This window comes from Lepus europaeus, chromosome 9 (assembly GCF_033115175.1).
Source record: "Lepus europaeus isolate LE1 chromosome 9, mLepTim1.pri, whole genome shotgun sequence".
In the NCBI taxonomy this organism is placed as follows: Eukaryota; Metazoa; Chordata; class Mammalia; order Lagomorpha; family Leporidae; genus Lepus; species Lepus europaeus.
The window spans coordinates 23,138,984-23,154,812 of record NC_084835.1 but is presented as its reverse complement, the minus strand read 5'-3'; the positions used below and the strand labels follow the sequence as shown (position 1 = coordinate 23,154,812).

The 15,829-nt window shown below is 55.4% G+C and overlaps 1 protein-coding gene across 1 annotated transcript; it reads left to right on the top strand.

Moving 5' to 3' along the window:
• Nucleotides 1-5,144: 5,144 nt before the first annotated feature.
• On the top strand, nucleotides 5,145-15,320 carry LOC133766923 (cytochrome b-c1 complex subunit 1, mitochondrial). The gene is made up of 13 exons (XM_062200809.1): nucleotides 5,145-5,251; nucleotides 5,477-5,617; nucleotides 7,035-7,121; nucleotides 9,914-10,043; nucleotides 10,194-10,392; nucleotides 11,057-11,136; nucleotides 13,109-13,224; nucleotides 13,422-13,565; nucleotides 13,672-13,832; nucleotides 13,909-13,994; nucleotides 14,224-14,312; nucleotides 14,632-14,707; nucleotides 15,152-15,320. Exons 1-13 carry the CDS (start codon nucleotides 5,183-5,185, stop codon nucleotides 15,214-15,216), a joined length of 1,443 nt encoding a protein of 480 aa, XP_062056793.1. The 5' UTR covers nucleotides 5,145-5,182; the 3' UTR covers nucleotides 15,217-15,320.
• The last annotated feature ends 509 nt before the right edge of the window (nucleotides 15,321-15,829 follow it).

Sequence of the window (15,829 nt, the reverse complement as noted above, 5' to 3'; positions counted from 1 at the left end):
AAGGGAATTAAAGGGGCTGATGCTGTGGCGCAGTGGGTTAAGCCACTGCTTGAGATGCTGACATCCCATATCGGAGCACTAGTTCAAGTCCCTGTTGAACATGACTCAAGTGCTTGGGACCCTGCACCCATGTGGGAGACTCAGATGGAGTTCTTGACTCCTGGCTTCAACCTGGCCCAGTCCTGGCCATTGTAGCCATTTGGGGAGTGAACCAGCAGATGGAAGATTCTCTCTTTCACCAAAAAAAAAAAAAAAAAAAAAGAAGTGGAAAGCAGGATTCAGATGTGTGCATACCAATATTCATTGCACCTTTTTTCACAAAAATCAAAAGGTGAAAATGACCTATGTGTCTAGCACCCGATAAGTAAATATACAAAATGGGGTGCACTCTTGCTGTGTGCTAAGCCTTGAATATGTTACACTCAGTGCAATTAGCCAGACACAAAAGGACAAATTCTGTATGATTCCACTTACACGAGGTGTCTAGGATATGCAAATTCACAGACTGAGGACCAGAGGTTACCAGGGAGGAGAGTAGAGAGTTATTGCTTTCCCTAGGCTGATAAAGTTATGGAGATAGTGGTGGTGGTTACACACACTGGGAGCTAATTAATGCTACTGAATTGTAAAATAGGACCATAAATTTTTATCATGTGCTTTATATAATAAGGGCGGGCTTTAAGTTACCAGTTGGGATTCCTGCCTCCCATGTGGATCAGAGACTCAGCTACTCTGCTTCCAGTCCAGCTGCCTGCCGCTGGGCATTCTAGGAGGCAACAGGCAACGGTCAAGTACTGGAGTCCTCACCACCCACATGGAGCCCTAGATGGAGTTCCTGACTCCTGGTTAGGGCTCCTGGCCCAGCCGTAACTGTCGCAGGCATTTGGGAAGTGAAAAAGTGGATGAAAGTGCTCTTGTACTGTGTGTGTGTCTGCACTTCAAATTTCAAAAATAAAAAATAAAAATAAATCTCCAAATCAATATGAAGAGCATATACATTCAATCCAGAAACAGGCAACAGAGTTTGCAGAGGCAATTCTTGAAATTAGTCTATTGATGGTAATTAAAAAAAAAAAAAAAGGAAAATAGTGAAATTCTGATACATGTTGTGATATGGGTGAACTTTGAGGTTGTTATGTTAAAGTGAAATAAGTCCGGACAGGTACCCTCCGAGTCCACACACATAAAGCACCCAGCATAGGCGAATTCACAGAGATGGAAAGTAGAAGTTATTGGGGGCTGGGAGAAGGAGGAAACAGTGATTATTGCTCAATGATTATGGAGTTTCTGTTGGAGATGGAAAAACTGGAAATACACTAGTGATGATTACACAACACTGAGTGTACTTAAGCCACTGGATTTGACACTTAATAATGGCTAAAATACTGAGGTCTATGTTATGTGTATTCTAGAACAATTTTATAAAGATTTATTGATTTATTTGAAAGGCAGTTACAGAGAGGGGGACAGAGAGAGCGAGAGAGCCTTCTTCCACTAGCTGGTTCACTCCCACTATGGTGGCAATGGGGCTAGGCCAGGCCAGAGCCAGTAGACAGGAGTTTCATCTGAGTCTCCCAGGGATGCGGGAAACCAGGCACTTGGGCCCATCTTCCACTGCTTTCCCATGCACATTAGCAGGAAGCTGGATTGGAAGTGGAGCAGCTGGGACTTGACCAGTGCCCATACGGGATGCTGGCACTGCAGGCGGCAGCTTTACCTGCTGCACTACAGCACCAGCCCCTATAGTACAATTTTTAGAAAAAATAAAATAGCCAGCTGGTGTTGTGGCACAGCTACACACACACACACACACATGTTAAGATAAAGTAAAAGTAAAATTCAGCCTGCAGTTTAGGGGAAAAAAGATATTTTGAGTTCACCTCATTCGACCTACCAACTACCAAAAGGTCAGTGAGTCACCTGTTTCCAAATCCTTGCGCTGTTTGCACTTGACCTTGAGTAACATTTCTTTTTTTGTCCAGCCTCTTGAAACATCCTTCCTCATTTGCGCATCTCATTTCCTGCTGGCTCCCCATTTCACTGGCCTACCCACCTCACCCCACGGTGGCAGTGGGGGTGCGGAGGGATGACAGGTGGCTGTATTTAGAAATGATTTGGAACAGGATTTGTTAAAGGACCAGTGTGGATTATTTCCCTTGCCCCCAGCAGATGCCTGGAGCCTAAAGCAGGCTCCAGAACATAGCAGGTGCTCAGTAAACATATGTTTTAAGAATGAATATGGTGGGCCAGTGCCGTGGCTATCCCATATGGGCACCGGGTTCTAGTCCTGGTTGCTCCTCTTCCAGTCCAGCTCTCTGCTATGGCCTGGGAGGGCAGTGAAGGATGGCCCAAGTGCTTGGGCCCCTGCACCCGCATGGGAGACCAGGAGGAAGTGCCTGGCTCCTGGCTTCGGATCGGCACAGCACACTGGCCGTAGCAGCCATTTGGGGATGAACTAATGGAAGGAAGACCTTTCTCTCTCTCTCTCTCTCTCTCTCTATAACTCTACCTGTCAAATAAAAAAAAAAAGAATGAATATGGGACAGGCGCTGTGGCATAGCGGGTAAAGCCTCCCTCTGCATTGCTGGCAGCCCATATGGGCACCAATTCAAGTCCCAGCTGCTCCACTTCCAATCCAGCTCTCTGCTATGGCCTGAGAAAGCAGTGGAAGATGGCCCAAGTGCTTGGACCCCTGCACCCATGTGGGAGACCTGGAAGAAGCTCCTGGCTCCTGGCTTCGGATCGGCACAGCTCCGACCATTGCAACCATCTGGGGAGTGAACCAGCGGATGGAAGACCTCTCTCTCTCCCCTCTCTCTCTGCTTCTGACTCTCTGTAACTCTGCCTTTCAAGTAAATATATAAATCTAGGAAAAAAAAAAGAAAAAGAAAAATGCAAGTGTCACAGGCAAGGGAAGCTTATGGAGTCAGACAACTAAACACAACATGGTGGGGCTGGTGCTGTGGCACAGTAAGTAAAGCCATCGTCTGCAGCGCCTTTGACCCATATGGGCATCCCTTTGTGTCCCGGCTGCTCCACATCCCATCCAGCTCCCTACTAATGACCTGGGAGAAGCAGCAGAAGATGGCCCAAGTGCTTGGACTCCTACTACCCACGTGGGAGACCTGGAAGATGTCTCTGGCTCCTGGCTTCAGCCTGGCCCAGTCCTGGCTGTTTCCTCCATCTGGGAAATGAACCATCAGATGGAAGATTTTCTCCTTCTCGCTCTCTCTCTCTCTCTGTCTCTCTCTCTCCCTCTCTCTGTAACTCTTTCAAACAAATAAATATTTTCAAAAATAATAAAATAAATTTAACATGATATTCTGGGTGAGATCCTGGAACAGACACAGACATCAATTAAAAAAAAAAAAAAAAAAAAACCTGGCCAGTGCCATGGCTCACTAGGCTAATCCTCCACCTACGGCACCGGCACCCTGGATTCTAGTCCCGGTTGGGGCGCCGGATTCTGTCCCAGTTGCTCCTCTTCCAGTCCAGCTCTCTGCTGTGGCCTGGGAAGGCAGTGGAGGATGGCCCAGGTCCTTGGGCCCTGCGCCTGCATGGGAGATCAGGAGGAAGCACCTGGCTCCTGGCTTCGGATGGGCGCAGTGCGCCGGCTGCAACGCGCCAGCAGTAGCGGCCACTTGGGGGGGGTGAACCAACGGAAAAAGGAAGACCTTTCTCTCTCTCTCTCTCTTACTGTCTAACTCTGCCTGTAAAAAAAAAAAAATACCTGAGAAAATTCGAATAAACTATAGACTTTAAAAATATGCACCTTGGGGCCAGCGTTGTCATATAGCTGGGTAAAGCCACTGCCTATGATGCCAGCATCCAATATTGAACCAGTCCATGTCCCAGCTGCTCCACTTCCAATCCAGCTCCCAGCTAATTGCCTGGGAAAAGCAGCAGATGACCCAAGTGCTTGGATCCCTGCCACCCATGTGGGAGACCCCAGTGAAGTTCTTGGCTCCTGGCTTTAGCCTGGCCAAGCCTTGGCCATTTGGGGAATGAACCAGAATATGGAAGATCGATCTCTCTCTCTCTCTCTCCTCTCCCTCCCCCTCTCTCTGTGTAACTTTGCCTTTCAAATAAATAAATATTTTTTAAAAATAATGTGCCAGGGCCGGCACTGTGGCATAACAGGTGGAGCTGCAGCCTTCAGTGCTGGCATTCCATATGGGCACCGGTTCGATTCTCAGCTTCTCCACTTCCGATCCGGCTCTCTGATATGGCCTGGGAAAGCAGTAGAAAGTGGCCCAAGTCCATGGGCTACTGTGCCTCTGTGGGAGGCCTGGAATAATCTCTTGGCTCCTGGCTTTGGATCAGCCCAGCTCCAGCCGTTGCGGCCAACTGGGGAGTGAACCAGCAGATGGAGGACCTCTCTCTTTCTCTCTCTCTCTCTCTCTCTCTCTCTCTCTGCCTCTCCTTCTCTCTGTAACCCTTTCAAATAAATAAATAACTCTTAAAAATAAAAATAATGTGCCAGTGTTGACTCATTAATCAACAAATGTAGCATGGTAATGTAAGATGTTCATAACAGGGGAAACGTGTGTGTGTGTGTGTGTGCGCATAGGAGAACTCTGTGTGATCTGTTAGCTTTTCTGTAAATACAAATCTGTTTTAGACTCAGGTGTTGTGGCACAGTGGGTTAAGCTGCCCTGCTGTCTCACACTGAAACGCCTAAGTCCTGCCTCTGCTTTCAGTCCGGCATGCCTGCTCATGGGCACCCCGGAGGGCAGCAGAAGCCGGCTCAGGTACTTGGGCCTTTGCCACCCACGTGGGAGACCTGGAAGAAGCGCCTGGCTCCCGGCTCCAGCCTGGCCCAGCCCTGGCTGCTGGGACCATTTGTGGAGTGAACCAGCGGATGGAAGGTCTCCAAGCCCTCAGGGGACGCCCTAGGTGGTGGGAAGCACCAGACGCTCTGCCTCCCACGCGTGAACGCGAGCGATGGGCAGGGCCGCTGGCTCCTCTGCGCAGAAAGATGGGCAGCCAGGGAATTTCCCAGGGACCTGCGCGCAAGCCGACGGATCCAGCAACCGCTCCCGGTGGAGCGCGCCCGCCGCGCCGGCTTCCGCCAGGGGGCGGCCGAGCGCCGAGTCCGAGGTGCTGCGCCTGCGCCTTGGACGCGCCCCGGCGTCCACTGTGCGCGTGCGCAGCGCAGCTGCTCGCTGACGGGAACTAGAAGATGGCGGCGTCCGTGGTTTGCCGGGCGGCAGGCGCCGGGGCCCAAGCGCTGCTGCGCACAGGCCGCTCGGTGAGGCAGAGGCGAGAGCGCGGGGTTGCGGAGTTCTGGGCTTGGGGACGCGGACGGGGAATGGGCTGCTAGCGGTGGCAGGTGGAGGTGGGGAGTAGGCAGGGTCAGGGCGGTGCGAAGGTCACGGCCGAGGGCAGGGGTGCCTGCTGCGCTGGGGCTTCCGTGGGGTCGAGCTGGGGACAGCCCCTCGAGCCAGCCCCTGTTCGCTGCCCTCCCTTCTTGCAGCCGGCCCTGTTGAGAGCGCCTGCCTTGCGCGGAACCGCAACCTTCGCGCAGGCCCTCCAGAGCGTGCCCGAGACGCAGGTGAGCCTGCTGGATAACGGGCTGCGCGTGGCCTCGGAGCAGTCTTCGCAGCCGACCTGCACGGTGAGTGCGGCCGCCGTCGCGGGGGCGCCTCCGGGTTGGACCCGCCGTCTCTACCGCGGTCGAGGCGTGACCTTGGGCACACGCCCTCGGGTTGTGGCGTGGCTCGCTCGCTGTAGCCTGTCCCCCTCCCCGACCCCACCGTGGTCGACACCGTCTGTCGAGCAGGAAGCCAGGTTCTTTGCCAGCCGATGGCTAAGCAGCCGAGGGATAGAAGTCGCGGCTCCATCTTGGCTGCGGAAGGTGGAATCCAGAGGCCGCGGGTGACTTGCAGGGGGCCGCGGTTGTCAGCTGCCCAGCCCCGCGTCCTGATCTCCAGGCCAGGCCAGGCACGCACTTGCAGAGCAAATGCACTTGAGGAAGACAGTGAGACGAGTGCGCGATGGTCCAAAACAAAGCACAGCAAATCCTTGCAATTGATCGAAGCATAGAAGTCTTGACCAGCTGTGTGATTAAGTGGGACGAGCCCCAGCCAGAAGCCTGCCCTCTCCCCTCCTTCGTGGTCCTGCCCCAGCTCCGGGACCTAATGCTTTCACTGGCGGATTCTGTCGGTTTTCCGGGAACGGACTGCGTCCTGAGATGTAAGGAGAAGGTGGGGGCCGCTTCCTCGTCGTGGTGCGCCTGTGTGAGCTGACCCAGGCCCTGTGAGGAAGGCTCTGTAGGCAGTGCTGACTCTCACGGGCTCTGAGATGCCCTGTTGGTAAGGAGCACCACCGTGCCCTGCCGACTCCAGAGAAATGCTGGCGACCATACTGAAAGGGTCCTCTGGATTGTAAATGCATCTTGCATGTGAAACACATGTCCATCTGTGGCTTTATGACACGCGGTGTGGACAGCAACATCTTAGGAAAGTACATGTGAAAAAGTTAAGTCAGCCATGGGCAAAGCATTAATGAGATGACTAGAGTGTCGTGGCCTAGTGCGGTGTCTGGTGTGTGTCCCAACATACCAGCAGACTTAAGAAAGTCAAGATTGTCTCACTGGGTGCCAAGGAGACATTTGGGAGTGATGGGCATCCAGGTCTGACCAGGAAGTTTTTCAGTGCTGTTGGAAGGCTGCCGTGCTTAGTAACACATACAGTGCCATCACTGGAGTGAAGGTAGGATATGCTATGTAGAAGAGAAGGAATAGTTACTGCTATTTGTAGATGGTATACTCAGAAAACTCAGACAGTTGGTTACGGGGGTGGGACCAGGTAAACGTGAGCAGTTAGAAACGTCCCAGCGTGTTGTTGATCTCCACCTGGGAAATGGGGCAGTTCACTGTCCGGGGCCCTGGGCCGTGGGCACTGCTTACCTCCAGGCACAGGGCTCTGGGCAGGACAGCTCTCCCTGCCCCGGGCCTGTGCCCAGTCACTCAGGGTGGTGGATGGGTGAGGGCAGGGGTGGTTTGTCACCTTTGTTGGTGGCTTCTTGTCCAGGTGGGCGTGTGGATTGATGTTGGCAGCCGGTATGAGACTGAGAAGAACAATGGGGCAGGCTACTTCGTGGAGCATCTGGCTTTCAAGGTGAGGCACTCCAGGTCTGTGTCTTCCCTGGGCTCAGGCCTCCCTGTTGTCCCTCCTGAGGGGAGGTCAGCAAGCTTAGGCTCCTGACTCACTCCTGCCTCTGCTTTGCCCTCGGAGGAGCCTCTCTGTGAGTCCCTGCACGAGGTCCCTGGAGCACAGGAGCCCCACTTTTCACTAAGGCCAGGGCTATGCTGTGTGAACACAGGTGGACTTTGGGAAACACCGGAAGCTGCACACCTGCATGGGAGCAAACCCGCACATGGGCGTGCATGCTTGCTTACGGCAGAGTGTCTGCACCTGCTGCCCATAGAGGCATTTTTTTTTTTTTTTAATTAATTGACAGGCAGAGTTATAGACACAGAGAGAGCGACAGAGAGAAAGGTCTTTCTTCCGTTGGTTCACACCCCAAATGGCTGCTACGGCTTGCTCTGCGCCAATCCGAAGCTAGGAGCCAGGTGCTTCTTCCTGGTCTCCCATGTGGGTGCAGGGGTCCAAGGACTTGGGCCATCCTCCATTACCCTCCTGGGCCACAGCAGAGAGCTGGACTGGAAGAGGAGCAACCGGGACAGAACCGGTGCCCCTATGGGATGCCGGCACTGCAGGCAGAGGATTAACCAAGTGAGCCACGGCGCTGGCCCCAGAGACCCTTGTTTTTTACATGAATAAGAAAATGGAGGAGGGCGTGTGGGATGGGCAGGGGTTGGCACCAGATTGGGTGGCCCAGCCAACTTCAGCATCATAGATGAATGTACAAAGAAAGGTGTTTTTGGTTTTTTTTTTTTTCTTATTTAAGAGTCAGAGATAGAGACAGAGATGTTACTCAGTGGCTCCCTCTCCAAATGCCCACAATGGCTGGGGCTGGACCAGGCAGGAGCTGGGAATGAAATGCAAGTCTTCCACACGGGGGACAAGGACCCAGCCCTTTCAGCCATCACCTGCCCTCTCCCAGGTGTGCATTAGGGAGTAGAGCCAGGGCTTGAACCCAGGTATTCCTGTCCCAACTTATGTCTTTTTATTTTATTTTATTTTATTTTTATTTTTATTTTTGATAGGCAGAGTGGACAGTAGAGGGAGACAGAGAGAAAGGTCTTCCTTTTTGCCGTTGTTTCACCCTCCAATGGCCGCCGCAGTAGGCGCGCTGCGGCCGGCGCACCGCGCTGTTCTGATGGTAGGAGCCAGGTGCTTATCCTGGTCTCCCATGGGGTACAGGGCCCAAGAACTTGGGCCATCCTCCACTGCACTCCCTGGCCACAGCAGAGAGCTGGCCTGGAAGAGGGGCAACCGGGACAGGATCGGTGCCCCGACCGGGACTAGAACCCGGTGTGCCGGCGCCGCAAGGCGGAGGATTAGCCTACTGAGCCGTGGCGCCGGCCCCAACTTATGTCTTAGCTTCTAGGCTAAATGCTGCTCTGTCTGTGCAGACGGGTCTTTTTTCTTTCTTTTTCTTCTTCTTTTTCTTTTTTTTTTTTTTTTAAGATGTTTACTTATTTATTTATTTGAAAGAGTTACACAGAGGGAGAAGAGACAGAGAGATCTTCCATCTGCTGGTTCACTCCCTAAATGGCCACAATGGCTGGAGCTGGGCCAGGGCGAAGCCAGGAGATAAGAACTTCTTCTGGGTTTTCCACATGGGTGCGGGGGCCCAAACGCTTGGGTCATCTTCCAGGATCGTCTTCCATTGCTTTCCCAGCCACATTAGCAGGGAGCTGGATTGGAAGTGGAGCAGCCAGGACTTGAACCAGCGCCCATATAGGATGTCGGTGCTGCAAGCAGTGGCTTTACCTGCTGCATCACAGTGCCAGCTGGCCCCATGTGTGCAGATTTTTAAAAAGTTACTTATTTACTGTTTTAAAAGAATTATTTATTTGAAAGGCAAAGAGAACGTCTTCCATCTGCTGGTTCACTCCCCAAATGGCTGCAACAGCAGGAGCTGTGCTGATCTGAAGCCAGGAGCTAAGAGCTTCCTCCAAGTCCCCGTCATGAGTGCAGGAGCCTAAAGACTTTGGGCCAAACTCTGCTCCTTTCCAAGGCTATAGCAGGGATCGGAAGTGGAGCAGCTAGAACGCAAACCGGTGCCCATATGGGATGCCAGCCCTGCAGGTGGTGGCTTTACCTGCTATGCCACAGCACAAGCCCCTTGTTATTTTTTTTGAAGCTGTATTATTTATGAAAGATAGTGAGCTGCTTCATTCCTCAGTGGCTGCAACAGCCAGGTTGGGGTTATTCTGAGCCAGGATCCGTCTGGCTCTCCCACTTGGCTGGTAGGGACCCAGGGATGTGGGCCACCTTCCACTGCTTTCCTGGCACATTAGCAGGAAGCGGTGTCAGAGTGGCGCAGCCGGGACCTGAACTGGCACTCTGGTGCAGGATGCCAGCATCACAGGCAGTGACTTAATGCAGCGCCCCACGCACCAGCGTCGTGCACGGATTTCAGTGTGTGTGCACGTTATGCGGTAGCAAGTGTTGCTCCCCAGATGCATACAAGTAACAGAGGAGGCCATTAGCACAGACACACAGAGTGGAGGAATGGGTGCCGTCACAGGCACACAGGTGTGGGCTCATCTGACCATGCCCTCAGGAAGGAAGGGAGAGTGTGGTAAGGCTGGGCCTGAGGCAGCCTTGGCTATGGCCGTGCCCTTCCGTCCTGGCTGTCTCCACGCCCAGTACATTTTCAGAGTTCTGCTCTGGAGGTACCTGTAGAGCAGTGGTTCTGCCAGGACTTTAACCTGTGAGAACAGCGTTCCTGGGTGCCCTCATGGCTCCTGAGTATTCTTTTTGATGTGTGGTTCCAGGGAACAAAAAATAGGCCTGGCAGTGCTCTGGAGAAGGAGGTGGAGAACATGGGGGCCCATCTTAATGCCTACAGCACCCGGGAGCACACGGCCTACTACATCAAGGCACTCTCCAAGGACCTGCCGAAAGGTGACAGCCAGAGGAGGGGTGGAAGCAGAGGACAGGCTGCCGGGAGCCCGTGACCGAGGGTCTGGCCCCACAACAGCGCAGCCGGGGGGGTTCCCGCTATCACTGATCTCCAGGGCCCCTGGCGCCTGAGCGAGTCCTCCTTGTGTGCAGTGGTGGAGCTCCTGGGTGACATCGTTCAGAACTGCAGCCTGGAGGACTCCCAGGTGGAGAAGGAGCGCGACGTGATCCTGCAGGAGATGCAGGAGAACGACGGGTCCATGCGCGATGTGGTCTTCAACTACCTGCATGCCACGGCCTTCCAGGGCACGCCTCTAGCCCAGGCTGTGGAGGGGCCCAGTGAGAATGTCAGGTGAGCGGTGGCTGGGCTTGGGGGACGCGCCTCCGTGTGTTCCTGATTCACACGGCTGCAGGTGGCCTCTCTTCCTGTGTGGTCCCTGTGGGCCTTTTTGTAATGACTGTGTGGTGGTCACCTGAATCCTGCGCTTTGTTCAGGGGGTGTGTGTCCTCACAGAGGGACTTATGGGGCACGGTGCGACCTTGCAGCCCAGGGGTGGTGTGGAACAATCGGCAGTTACACCCCGATCCCCTCAGACGGTCATCATCTCTCCGTGTTGAGAACAGTAAAGTCCTCTCTGGTGATCTGAATGCACAGTGGTTGTTAGGTAAAGAACAGGAGCTGTCATTCCACCCCGTGCTCTCCATCTCCGCCTCCCCTTCACCTCTCAGGCTCTCATGACCCCTGTTCTGTCCGCCTCTGTGAAAGCATCCAGGACTTGGCTTTCTGTGCCTGATTGGTAACAAAACGTCCTCCAGTTCCATCGGTGTTTCTGCAAGTGACAGACTTGCCTTCTTTTTCACGGCTGAACAATGAGTCCTGTGTGTGTGCCGTTTTCCTTATCCGTTCACGGACCCCTGGCTGTATTCCTGCTGAGGACGGTGCTGTTGTGACGTGTCCTCAGTCTGTGCGTTGTAGTTTGGGAGAGCAGTTGACCCGTTGTCGCCCATCTTTGCAGGAAGCTGTCTCGTGCCGACCTGACTGAGTACCTCAGCCAGCATTACAAGGCCCCTCGCATGGTGCTGGCGGCAGCTGGCGGTGAGTGGTGGGCTCACTGAAGCCCTGGGCGTGTGGACCCTGGCCTCGTTTCAGAGCCCGGGTCTCCTGGGTCTCACCCTGGGGGACCTTCCACTCCAGGGGACCCTGCTCCTGCCCTGCCCTTAAGGGGAGGGACCTTCCTCCTGTGCTCTCAGAGGAGGGGTTGGATTCTGCCCTGCAGCCACCACTGGGAAGGGCCACACAGGGACACCTGCCTCAGTGGCTGCTGGCCCCTCCCCGGGCCCCAGGCCCTCTGGGCACCACCTGGTCCTGTCTGGTTCCCCGGCTGCTGAGGAGCTTGTGTTTTGGGGGCTGGTTCCTGTGGCTTTGCCCTTGGGGGAGCCACACATGGGCTGTTTGATGATGCTTGCTCCATCATCACCTGGGAAGCACCTTGAGAGGGAAGCACAGACTGGTAGGGGAGATTTTAAAGGTTTATTTATTTATTTGAAAGGCAGAGTTACAGAGAGGCAGAGAGAGAAAGGTTTTTCATCCTCTGCTTCATCCCCCACATGGTTGCAATGGCCAGAGCTGTGCCGATCAGGAGCCTGGAGCTGCTTCCAGTTCTCCCACATGGTTGCAGGGCCCCAAGCACTTGGGCCATCTTCTGCTTTCCCAGGCCATAGCAGAGAGCTGGATTGGAAGTGGAGCAGCCGGGACTTGAACTGGTGTCCATATGGGATGCCAGTATGCAAGCGGCAGCCTTACCTGCTACACCACAGCACTGGCCCCAGTAGGGGAGATTTTGATGGGGACTCTAAGTTGGAGGTTGGGGAGAGACAGCACTTTAAATGTGTTGTCTGAACAAGGCCTAATGGATGGTTGGTGTTAAGGAAGGAGGGAAGGACCTGAGCAGAGAGGGCAGGCAGTGGTCTGATTGTGTGTGTGTGTGTATAGTGGGGGTGAGGTTATTGTTGTGGAGTGGCAGGCAGAGAAAGCACCCTTCTGCTGGCTCACTCCCCAAATTCTGGCAACAGCTCCCTGCTCTGGACTTGGGGTTGGGGTCAGGAACACAGTCCTGGTCTCCCATGTGGACCCCTTGAGCCCTCACCACTGCCTCCAAGCATCTTCTTTAGCAGGCGCTCTGATGTGGGATGCAGGCATTGGTAACTGCTAGGCTGAAGGCCTGTCTCTAATGTGTTTTAAAGCTTGCTGTGCAGCTGCGTGTGGGCAGAGCATAGTGGATGGACTAGGGAGAGTGGGAACGGGCAGGAATGAGGGAGAAGTGGGAGTGAATTCTGTGTGTGTGTGTGTGTGTGTGTTTTAAAATCAGGGGCCGGCGCTGTGGCGCAGCAGGTTAACACCCTGGCCTGAAGCGCCAGCTTCCCATATGGGCACTGGTTCGAGTCCCAGCTGCTCTTCTTCCAATCCAGCGCTCTGCTATGGCCTGGGAAAGCAGTAGAAGATGGCCCAAGTCCCTGGGCCTCTGCATACATGTGGGAGACCTGGAGGAAGCTCCTGGCTCCTGGCTTCAGATCGGCGCAGCTCTGGCCGTTGTGGCCATCTGGGGAGTGAACCAGCGAATGGAAGACCTCTCTGTCTCTACCTCTCTCTGTAACTCTGTCTTTCAAATAAATAAAATAAATCTTTAAAAAAAACAAAAAATAAAAAAAATTCATTAATTAATTTGAAAAACAGAGATCTTCCATCTGCTGGCTCACTCCCCAGATGGCCAGAGCTGGGCCAGACAGAAGCCAGGAGCTCCCATCCTGGTCTCCCATACGGGTGGCAGGGGCCCAAGCACTGGGACCATCTTCTGCTGCCTCCCAGGTGCTGAGGAGCCCCTGGAGCTGTCTGGCCCTGCAGTGTGTGCCTTGTCCATGAGGCGGGGTCTGTCTGTGGAGGATCCTCTTCCCTTACCCTGTCCCACTGTCGTGTCTTCCTTCTGCTGTCTCCCACTGAGCAGGACGCGGGGGTCCCCCGCCTGTGATCCCCCCCTCGTGCCTCAGACCTTGGCCGTCTGTCTCCGCAGGGGTGGAGCACCGGCAGCTGCTTGACCTGGCCCACAAGCACTTCGGCAGCATCTCCGGGACGTACACAGAGGACGCTGTGCCCACTCTGACTCCGTGCCGCTTCACGGGCAGCGAGGTGCGCCGCCTGCCGGGCATGGGTACTGCTCCTGGCTGGGGGCCTCTGGGAAGACCCTCGTGTGGTGGTCCTGGTGGCTCCAGATGTGGCTCAGGAGCTGGCAAGGAGTCCTGTGGCTGCTGCCTCACACGCATGTGCACACTTCTCTTCACCCAGGCCGTGTGGCCGTCCCTCAGCCTCCCCGTGTACTGTTTCAGATCCGCCACCGTGATGACGCCCTGCCTTTGGCCCATGTGGCCATTGCAGTAGAGGGCCCTGGGTGGGCCAACCCTGACAACGTGGCCCTGCAGGTGGGCAACGCCATTATCGGTCACTATGACTGCACTTATGGCGGTGGCAAGGTGAGTGTCTGGGACAGGTGTGGAATCTGCCTTCGAGAAAGAGAGGGTGCTGGGACTGGGCTTCTGGGTGTCACAGATACGTGCTGACCACCCCTGTCCCTGAAAGCACCTGTCCAGCCCGCTGGCTTCAGTCGCTGTGGCCAACAAACTGTGTCAGAGCTTCCAGACCTTCAACATCTGCTACGCAGAGACCGGGTTGCTGGGCGCACACTTTGTGTGCGACCGCATGAACATCGACGACATGCTGTTCTTCTTGCAAGGCCAATGGTGAGGGCCAGGCTGGTACTGCCGGGCGGGGGGGTCGTCAGCATGCCATCTCTGAGAGTGACTGCCCCCACTTCAGGATGCGCCTGTGCACCAGTGCCACGGAGAGTGAGGTGACCCGGGGCAAAAATATCCTCCGGAATGCCCTGGTGTCGCATCTGGATGGTGAGTCCTGTGGCTCTGGAGGGGAGGGTGGAGTGTCGCTGTGGTCACCTTTCCTCACCCGTGGCCTGCCACCCCACCACCAGGAGGCTGACCCAGGTCAGCAGCCCTCGGCCAGGAGAGAGGGTTGTGACCTGGGTTGAGGGCAAGGTCAGCCTGACACAGCACAAGGCTGTGTATCTGCGGGTCCAGGTGGACTGGACAGACCTCTGAGCCTTCCCCCTCCTCGAAGGTACCACTCCTGTGTGTGAGGACATTGGACGAAGCCTCCTGACCTATGGTCGCCGCATCCCCCTGGCCGAGTGGGAAAGCCGGATAGCGGTAACACAGGCCCCTGGGGAAGGTTCTGGAGTCTTAGCCTGGGGTGGGGAGCTAGGGCCTGATGGAGTGGATACCACTCCTGTAGGCGTCCCTGTTGTGCCAGCAGCTGTCGCCCACAGTGGGCAGCGTAGAAACACTGATGGCTGAAGTGGTGGGGTGTGGAAGAATACAGCGGGGAAAGCCCTGCTGCCTTGCCCGCTCTGGGGAGGAGCTCCATGGCATGTGTGGGAGACGGTCAGCTGGATGGTGCGGAGACTGGCTGGGGTGGTGCCCGGGTGTCTGTCAGTCAATGCCCCCCCTTCTCCACTTTGCCCTGTAGGAGGTGGATGCCCACACGGTCCGTGAGGTCTGCTCCAAGTACTTCTATGACCAGTGTCCAGCAGTGGCTGGACTGGGTGAGTGGGCTGGAAGATCTGCTTATTGTCCTTTTCTTTGGCCATTATCTTGGCCACCCCTTCCACCCTGGGCCCCCCCCCCCATGCCCCAGCCTACCCTGAGAAGCAGGTTGGGGGCCCCTGGGAGGCTCTCTCCGGCAGCCTGGCTGCCAGGGAGTTCTTGCTCAGAAAACCTGTCCCGGCAGCTCCCTGACTGCCTGCCAAGGTGCCTCCATCAATACCCCACACCCGCCAGGTAACGGGCACCTCTGTGTAGGGTGGGGCTCCAAGAGCCAGAGCATGAAGGGACAAGCTCAGCACCCTGGGGAATGTTCTTTTCCCTCCTTCCATTCAAAGCCTGTCTTGTGCTCTCTGGGCAGCAGCTCCGAGCTGGCTGCGGCACAGGGCCAGGTGTCCCTGTGCAGGCCAGATGCTCCACCCTGATGCCCCACCTTATCCCCACAGGCCCCATTGAGCAGCTCCCAGACTACAACCGGATCCGCAGCGGCATGTTCTGGCTGCGCTTCTAGACGAGGGGGCGGGGCTGGGGCTCATGGTCCCCCCCCCCCCACCTACCGCTCCGGCTCCTCAGACCCGTGCTGCAGATTCCACCAATAAAGTCTTGTATTGAGAACTGTGTGTTCTGTCCTCTAGCAGTGGCGTGAGGACCACTGGGCGTGGATGGGGGAGCAAGAACATCGCCCCAGTTCTGCGTCCGCTGGATCCTTCTGCCTTTCCACAGGCTGATGTGTCCTCAGCAGGGGCAAGCGTGGGGGCTGCCCCAGAGACCGGAAGCCTTTGATGCTTGCGGGGAACTGAGCCCAGATGTTTCCACTCAACCCTGTGGGGGACGTTCCTTAACTGACCTATCCAGGAGTGGGCTGGAGGATCCCATGCGAACTGCAGACCCAGCCTTTGTCCTGGTAGGGGCCCCAGCCTGGGAACCCGGGGGTGGGGGCCAGATGGGAAACCCCTCCCTGAGGATCCTATGCGGTCTCTCTGGCGATCTCTGGATCAGGAGGGGCTGAGGGCTGGCCCTGAGGAAGCGGCTGCCTGTGTTTACTCTGAATTCTGGGAGGAGGCTAGCCTGGGGCGTAGTGTTCCCATTTGGTTTCTAAGTGCTGCCTGGACAGGCAGGGCAAG